This window comes from Bufo bufo, chromosome 6 (assembly GCF_905171765.1).
Source record: "Bufo bufo chromosome 6, aBufBuf1.1, whole genome shotgun sequence".
NCBI classification, from domain to species: Eukaryota; Metazoa; Chordata; class Amphibia; order Anura; family Bufonidae; genus Bufo; species Bufo bufo.
In genome coordinates, this window is record NC_053394.1 from 82,332,647 (window position 1) to 82,342,120 (window position 9,474).

Consider the following 9,474-nt stretch of genomic DNA (forward strand, 5'->3'; position numbering starts at 1 on the left):
CAGCCCTAGATGATCTATACTGTATGTATTGGCCCCCCCAATTCCTGGCAGAGCGAGCTGTTGCTCTGTGGCTGGGATTTCTGGGTCACTCCCCATTTTTGGAGAACAGATCCCTACAGTATATGAAGTGATACATTCCCAGTGCACACATTACCTTTCTCCCATCCGATGTACAGTGCGTCTGCCCTGTATGGAAGAATGTTTACTGGATGCCAGGGGCGGCCTGTCAGTAGTACAGTATGACGGTATTTTACCAGTTGTCCTGAATTTTTACATTTGTTTATATTCCGCAGCTGAAATCTCCTCCTGCTCCTTGAGTACTATAATGGAATGCAATGGAAGAGACCCAGGGTCCTCATCCACCCAGATTAGAGGTTTTTGTCTTGAGGTCCCTATATGGATGTGTTAGAGTGAGAGATGGGGTAGAAGTCTGTCTGTGCTCCTTCTTTGGGAAGCTGGTGGGAGGGGAACAGGCCACCAGACTATATAGTCAAACATGTTCCAGATTTCCACTGCACCATCCCGGAGCAGCTAACCCCAGCAAAGCACCGTCAGGGTAAGTGATGCCTAGTCACTCGTGCACTCAGCTTGCACTCCATCTGCAATGGGATTAGCTACTAGGCAGAATGCATTATTTCTGACGATTAGTTTTACCTCTCTTTCTAGATCATACTTTCCATTGTCCTACTTGCCTTTTTAAATTTTCTATGCATTGAAACATTTTGGAATTATAGAAAAACAAAGACATAGCAGAGCTGAGTTTGCCATAGGGCACGAACCATGGTGAAATCGCTCTGTGATTTCACATAGAACTGCACTAAACTAAAGGGAGAAAAAAACATTTCACCCCAAAATGATAAAATGACATACTCAGCCCTGCTACATCTGTAAAGTCTACTTAAAGTCAGTGTCAAAGTGTGGTGAGACCATTTTTCTCATGTCCTTTGGGAAAGAAAACTGGAAGCAGATGCTTAACCATGTGTTGCCTGGAAGTAACTGGGATGCTGGAAATGATATGGGTGATGTGGACTGGGCTGGAGGCTAATGGATATGTTCTTTATCTGTCTGGCTGCCTGCTGACAGCTAGTGGAGGCCTGTATCGTATAAGGCAGTTTGACAGGAGGCAGAACATGCTTTTACGGGATCTTAACTATAGATGTAGCAGAGCTGAATTTGCCATTTAACTGCGTGCATGGATAGTCAACGTTCTGGCAGCTTAACAGGTTTATCTGCAGTTCTGTGGGGATATCTTGATTATGCCAAATACCAAACACAACTCTGCTACAACTGCACTCATCGGTTTGGGGGTCTATGACTAAATATGGCTTGTGCTTAAAGTAGTTCTGTAAATTCTCTGCCCCTCCCCGGCTCCTTTTTTTTTTTTAGCTGGCAGTATGTCTTGGATGTGAGTTTGAACGAACAAAACCCCTGACCTGGAATCTGCTCCCAAAACAGACATTTGACAGAATATTTCCTAATTAGGAAATGGATCTTATGAGCCACTCACTTCATTCATGTGGGTCACCTAGCACAGCAGTGCCTGCCTACTCCCTACAAACCTCTGCATTCAAATATGGGTGCAGCAGAAGAAAAAAAAAAAGAAAAAAAAAATTTTTCTTTTCTTGCTTTTTTTTTTTTTTTTTTGCAAATGTAAGACAGCAACAGATGTTGAGTAGGAAATCAGGGATTTCTAGATGACTCATTCCTGTTGTGAAAGGAGAATACCGTAACTTGTTGAAGCAGTTTATTATTTTATTATTTTCCACTCTTGACTTTTTGTTCCAAATGTATCTTAGAGTGCAGTGTGGTCATAATGAGAAAACCATGGGAGGGTGTGGTAAGGGCGCAGGTGACATCACATAGGAATTTCCCACAGGGAATTTCTGGTAGAGTGTCCTGGGACTATAAATCCCAGCATACCCTTTTAGCAATGTTTGTTCTAGAATGGTTAGCTTGTCCTAATTCTGGGACAATAGTAATGCTAGCGAAGACTTTACTTGAAATGCACCTAAAGTACAATTTTTATATATATTTTTTTATCAGCTATAGTTTACTTTTACTTAGGCCTCTTGCACACGACCGTATGGCTTTTTCAGTATTTCGCGGTCCACAAAAAATGGAACGGAAACGGGAAAAAAAAAACGTTCGTGTGCAATAGGCCTTAAAGTGATCATCCAGAATATACTTTTTTAACATGTCAAAAAGCTAGAGTGAAGGGGTCTGGCAGCCGAAACCACCGTCAGTCTGAGAAGCCAATCCTGTTCATATTAGATAGCTGACCACACATGGTTAGTTCTATAGAAATGAATGGGAAGACTATGAGTATGTCCACATGGAGGATTTTGTCCATAGCTAAATCCCACAGCAGAAACCGGTGTGCTGCAGGTCCTGTGGGTTCTGCCGTGGGTTTTCATGTGGACCCACTCTAGGTCTAGCTCTATTGAAGGGAGCTAAGCCATGAACAGGCTCCCGCTGCTGCTTTGCGAGGGGTCCACACGGTAACCCCACCAAGAATGGACCTGTACCGTACATTCTTGGCGTGGTCTTGAAAATCATACAGCAAAAACCCTCGAGCACATGAACAGTAGCGTGGACTTGCATTGAAAACATTGGGAGGCGGTTTCGGCACAGATTGGGCCTTTTTTTCCACACCCAAATCTTCCATCTGAACATACCCTATTGGAGAACAAATCTGGCCACCTCATTGTTGAACTTCAGGTACCTTCAGGGGGCCAAGATTAGCTGGGTAAGACAAGTGTGGGTTCCAGCAGTGGGACTCTCTAATATTAACTTCTTGGACAACCTCTTCAACTTCAGATCAAAGCCGAAATCTAAGTAATATTCATGTAGATCAAAAAGTGATCACTGCAGCAGTAAGATCCTGATCCTCCCGTATTTTAAGTGGACTCTTGTTAGTAGTTATGAAGATATATATCTGCTGTATATATACATATGTCTGGTATTTTTCCTTCACAGGTTTCTTGTTTGAGAGGCTTGAGTAAGTTATAACAGCAAAATGTGCGACGAAGAAGATACTACTGCATTGGTGTGCGACAATGGTTCTGGACTTTGTAAGGCTGGCTTCGCTGGGGATGACGCTCCGAGAGCAGTATTCCCTTCCATCGTGGGTCGCCCCAGGCATCAGGTAAAAAGATTTCCATTTCCTTGTAGTGTATCATTGAGAATTTTATCAGCTTATTACAGTAATAGTAATAATTTTATGCACTTCTTATACTCTTTATTGCACATTATTGCTTGTCCCCTATATAATTTTTCCTATAGGATAGGGAAACCTTCCTACATTTCCATTTTCCATCACACTCTGGATGTCGTATGATGTCATTAGGCTTCTCCTATGATCTCCAGATTAGACAGACAGTAGACTGATATTAATACACACACATACTGTATATAAATCATTAGCACTCCTGACTGGAGATAGGTTTATTAGATAAATTTCCTTGGTCGTGATTCAAGCCTCTTTAATGGGTGAGGACGTTGACATTGACATTGAAACTGTCATTTCCAAGAGATAAACTACAATGAATATAGAGGGGTCATTCCTTAAGCTGAAATATGCCTATATTAGGAGTATTTCAGTTGCAGACTGCGGCGTAACAGCTAGTTGTGCTGCAATCTGCGACTTCTCTCCGTTCATGCCAGGTCTAGATAAGTGGGCGTGGTGTGGGGTGGGGTGGGGTGGGTGGGGTTTCGTTTCAGAAGGTCTAAATGTAGGACAGCTAGGAAGCTGGCTTACATTTAGAACTAGCAGAGAATCCGCCAAAGTTATGAAGAGGCCGGCTGAACCACCTCCAGCTTAGGGGGTTATTAAGACCGGCATCTAAAACTACGGTCTTAATAAATGTGCCCCCTTTTCTTTTTTTTTCTTTTTTTTTAAAGAGGGCTCTACAACATCTACTACCAGCACCTCTTTGATCACTTTACCATGACTATATTGTATAAACAGTTCATATGGATAACCTATCTTCCTCCGTACACAGGGTGTGATGGTAGGTATGGGTCAGAAGGACAGCTATGTTGGTGATGAAGCTCAGAGCAAGAGAGGTATCCTTACACTGAAGTACCCTATTGAACATGGCATCATCACAAACTGGGACGACATGGAGAAGGTACTGCTGACCACTTTCTTATGTAATATAAACTATGTGTCAGTCCTCTGTAGTTTAATGTTTTTTTTTGTTTGTTTCTCTGAAAGATCTGGCATCACAGTTTCTACAATGAATTGCGTGTGGCTCCAGAGGAACACCCAACCCTTCTCACAGAGGCTCCATTGAATCCCAAAGCAAACCGTGAAAAAATGACCCAGGTAAAAATACTAATTATTGTAATACATCATATTCCATCTACAATCATACTTGTACCTTTAGACCAATCAGTCCAGGTATTATTCCAAGAAGTCCAATATGACAAATTAGTTTGCTACCCTGGTTCTGAATTTAATGAAGGGAGAGTGATGTTCCCCCAGCACCCAGGCTCCATGCTTTGCCAGCCCCCTATAACTATATCCCTGACACACAAAAAAAACCTGTGGCTCTATTTCATGCCTTTCTTTATACATATATGCCCATATTTTTTAGACATGTTGTGGTTCTCAAGGTTTACAGAATGTGCATTTAGGGTAATGCCTCAAAACATGTGCTTTCCTTACAGATTATGTTTGAGACCTTCAATGTACCAGCAATGTATGTTGCTATCCAGGCGGTGCTATCCCTTTATGCTTCTGGCCGTACAACTGGTAAGTAAAAAGTAGAACTAGAATCATATAACTGTAAGGCCCATAGAGCTATAGACCATTTAAATTGGGAAGCTCAGCTAGAAACTCCAATAAAACCAATAAGGGAAGGACTTCTGGCATAATCACGTACAAGGGTACAGAAGCAATAAAGATCTGCTGTAGGAAAGACATTACTGTTTAAAAAATATATGGTTACTCCTAGATGACAGCAGTTGACCAACATTTGCCTCTTTTCTAGGTATCGTACTTGACTCTGGTGATGGTGTCACCCACAATGTACCAATTTATGAAGGTTATGCCCTCCCTCATGCCATTATGCGTCTTGATCTGGCTGGTCGTGACCTAACAGACTACCTCATGAAGATCTTGACTGAACGTGGCTATTCTTTTGTAACTACTGGTAAGGCTAATGGTTTCACGACAAGCAACCATGGAACCAATGATAGGGACTAGAAACAAGAAACTAATGGTTGCCTTCTCTCCTGTATATAGCTGAACGTGAAATTGTCCGTGACATCAAAGAGAAGCTGTGCTACGTGGCTCTGGACTTCGAAAATGAAATGGCTACTGCTGCCTCATCTTCTTCCCTTGAAAAGAGCTATGAACTTCCGGACGGTCAGGTCATCACCATTGGCAATGAGAGGTTCCGCTGCCCTGAAACTCTCTTCCAACCCTCCTTCATTGGTGAGCTCAATGAATGAATTTACATTGTGTCGTGATGAATTTATATGTAGTTGGACTATTGACACACTTACCATTAGCACCTTCCAAAAATTACCTTCTAAGATAAACCTTCATGCTATCACTAAACATTTTCAGATGTGTCTGTTCATCTACAGATAAATGGAACACACCTACAGTATTTAGAAGGTGCTTGAACCTATCAGACAAGTGTCCTATAAGCTTCCTATTGGTATGCTACCAGTGGGGCTGAGATATTGGCTAAATAACTAGTACAAATTTAATTTCACATGTGATCACTGAACAACTTTAAGTACTTAAAGTACATGTTGGTAAGGCTGATTAGTCAGCCTGCATTTGTGGGACGGGCGGAGGCTCTTCATATACGAGCCACAGCCTCACTCACAGGCGTGTGTTTTCAGGTGCCCCACCCTCCCTCCCTTATCTTCTCATTTCCACAGGGTATGCCCACTTATAGGCCTACCCACGATCATGGCTTAGGGCACACAACAAGCCATTTAGTCAGGTTAGCTAAGACACGCCTAGCTGGGTTAGGTTGTTCCCGTTGTTTCTCTCCCTAGGGTTCTTCGGATATGTCTTGGCCGTAGCCATGACCACAAATATAATGTAGACTTTTGATATCATTGAGGGCTTCAAATGTGCTGTTTCTTAAGGTCACTTGCTTACTTCTTAAGGCTATGTTGTCATTGATGCAACCACTGGCTTTTTTATATCTTTAGGTTGAGAGTAGTAAACAGTATTTGTGTACTAACCTATAAAATCCCTTACAAACTCACAGGAATGGAATCTGCTGGTATCCATGAAACTACTTACAACAGCATCATGAAATGTGACATTGATATCAGGAAGGATCTGTATGCCAACAATGTACTGTCAGGAGGAACCACCATGTACCCTGGTATTGCTGACAGAATGCAAAAAGAAATCACTGCTTTGGCCCCCAGCACAATGAAAATCAAGGTAATTGTTTCACATCATTGGAATGCTATAGTAGTTTGCAGCGCTTTGTTGGTCACCGAAAGTATTACAGAATAAATATTCCACACATATACATATCTCTATGGCCATGTCTAAAGCCATACGTCCAGTATGTGTGAATTCTATAGGTTTAATATTTAGAAACAGAAATGTTGGAACAAATAACCTAACACGTACATCTGTAGACCACATATATGAAGTTAAGATCAAGCAGTATTGTTAATGGGGGTTTCCACCTTTCAGTGGAAGTGAGACTTTGTTTTCACTTTTACTAAAGGGGAGAAATGCTTGTGTTTGCCGCCAAAACAATTCAGATGAATAGAACAGATTTTCAGTTGCAGAAATTTCAGCAGCAAATCTGAGCATTTGAATGTATTGTACCCTAAGGCCTAGTTTACACGACCGTATGACTTTTATAGTTTTTTGCGGTCCGTTTTTCACGGATCCGTTGTTTCCGTTTCCTGTCCGTTTTTCCATTCCGTTTTTCCGTATGCCATGTACAGTATACAGTAATTACATAGAAAAAATTGGGCTGGCCATAACATTTTCAATAGATGGTTCAGAAAAAACGGAACGGAAACGGAAGACATACGGATGCATTTCCGTATGTGTTCCGTTTTTTTGCGGACCCATTGACTTGAATGGAGCCACGACCCTTGATTTATGGCCAAATATAGGACAAGCTCTATCTTTCAACGGAACGGAAAAACGGAAATACAGAAACGGAATGCATACGGAACACATTCAGTTTTTTTTGCGGAACCATTGAAATGAATGGTTCCGTATACGGAACAAAAAAAAACGGCCCGTACACTCTCAAAAAAAACGTTCGTGTGAACTAGGCCTAATACTGGATGAGCGGCTAGCCCTGAAGCTGCAGTGTTTTCTCTGCTTGTCAGAGGAGATGCTGAGCAAGGGGTAAGAGAGTGAGACAGTGTCGCCACAATGGCAGTTGCTCAGCATCTTCTCTGACAAGCAGAGAGGACTCTGCAGCCTCAGAGGTGGTGGAGTCACCACACCAGGAATTTCTCAGCATATTTGGTTAGAGCTGAAGGAGATGCAAGATAGTCATGTCCACATCACGTGGCACTATATTAACATTATTCCTGGATATATTGGTGATATAAGCACCATAGGCACAAAAATGTGCACAATTTGATGATTTAACTTTAAACTATCCTTCATTGGACATCCCCTGTAAATGACTTATTTAGCTTTGCTATACCTGTAAACAAAGTAAATCTCATACCAATAGAAATGTTTTGGTTGACCTATATATTGCACAATATAGTCCAATTACTTAACTATTTTTGGATATCTATGCACCATTAAAACCCATCAGTAAATAATATGAATTATGAACGTCCTTGAGTGACTGACCATGTTCTGCTGTTCTTCTAGATCATAGCTCCTCCAGAACGCAAGTACTCTGTCTGGATTGGTGGATCCATCTTGGCTTCCCTGTCTACCTTCCAGCAGATGTGGATCAGCAAACCAGAATACGATGAAGCTGGCCCCTCCATTGTGCACCGCAAATGCTTTTAAATGTTCTTTCTTTTTATATTGTCTTCAATTCCAAGATATATCTTCAAGTGTACTCCAAGTACATGGCCACCATTTCATTCCAAAATATGTCTTAGGCTCTAATTCGATAAAGTATTATTATTTTTTTTGTTTGTTATGAATAAAGCTTAATCTATTCTACAAATGTACTATGTAGTGGTTTATAATACTGTATAACGGATATGTCTGTACTGTATATGGACACGCAGTTAGAGTGACACCTAGTGGACTAGCTATGAATGACAAAAAAACGGATAGAGTATAAATAGGTGGTAATCAAGCAATTTTGGTAAAAAATTACAGGTCATAGCAGATGGCTGCTGCAGAACCTCTTTTGAAAAAGAACTGTGGGGTCATGTCAATAGCTGATTCGCTGACCTCCAGTTCCATTTTATGTTTTTAAAAGGCCTCTGCAGCAGCTGTACTGTGTATCACATAAGTCAGACAGCACTGTCATAGGTTGGGTTTTCTAAACCAGGAGCAAATCTTCATTTTGCTGCCCAAACCCCGTATCTGAATACCCTGGTCAAGACAGTGGCCAGTCCCTGGGTCACCTGCTCCGCCAGCACTCCCCCCCAGGTCAAGACAGTGCACTGCCAGTCCCTGGGTCACCTGCTCCGCCAGCACTCCCCCCCAGGTCAAGACAGTGCACTGCCAGTCCCTGGGTCACCTGCTCCGCCAGCACTCCCCCCCAGGTCAAGACAGTGGCCTGTTCCTGGGTCACCTGCTCTGCCAGCACTCCCCCACCAGGTCAAGACAGTGGCCTGCCCCTGGGTCACCTGCTCCGCCAGCACTCCCCTGGCTACACCCCAGCTGATGTAAGTCTATTGAAGTATTGCATATATGAACATAGCACTAGCACTTATTGCTTTGTCACCATCAGGATAATCTTCAGCTTCTGGGCCCCAATGAAAACTCTGGTCTTCCCAACTATAACAAGCCACCCTGGTCTCCTTTTAAACAGCAGAGGTATCTGATGAGCTCAATGGTCCAGGTGCAACGCCCTATAGATATACTCTCCTAATCGCCTATATTGAATTTGTGCAGCAAAGTAATTGAATTGGCTCTTATTGATTGGTTGAGTTCGATTTTATTTTTTTATCTATGAGGTCCATATGTTTTATTTCATGCAGTATTTCATGCTAGGAGAACACACAGCATGGAACAGCCTTAGTCTCTTAACAGTTTTACTAAGCAACAAAAATAACAAGATACAGTCCTGATCAAAAGTTTAAGACCACTTGAAAAATGGCAAAAAAAACATATTTAGCATGGCTGGATCTTAACAAGGTTCCAAGTAGAGCTTCAACATGCAACAAGAAGAAATGGGAGTGAGACAAAACATTTTTTGAGCATTCAATTTAATGAAAACAAAGAATAAACTGAAACAGGCTGTTTTTCAGGTGATCAAAAGTTTAGGACCACACCTCCCAAAAAAAACTAAACCCCCCCAAAACAGAAATCCAACTTCCAAA

At 41.9% G+C, this 9,474-nt stretch overlaps 1 protein-coding gene across 1 annotated transcript; it reads left to right on the forward strand.

Annotated features, from left to right (window-relative positions):
- Positions 1-403: 403 nt before the first annotated feature.
- ACTA2 (actin alpha 2, smooth muscle) lies at positions 404-8,141 on the forward strand. The gene is made up of 9 exons (XM_040437869.1): positions 404-556; positions 2,977-3,145; positions 4,002-4,130; positions 4,217-4,327; positions 4,672-4,756; positions 4,995-5,156; positions 5,249-5,440; positions 6,237-6,418; positions 7,838-8,141. Exons 2-9 carry the CDS (start codon positions 3,017-3,019, stop codon positions 7,979-7,981), a joined length of 1,134 nt encoding a protein of 377 aa, XP_040293803.1. The 5' UTR covers positions 404-556; positions 2,977-3,016; the 3' UTR covers positions 7,982-8,141.
- The last annotated feature ends 1,333 nt before the right edge of the window (positions 8,142-9,474 follow it).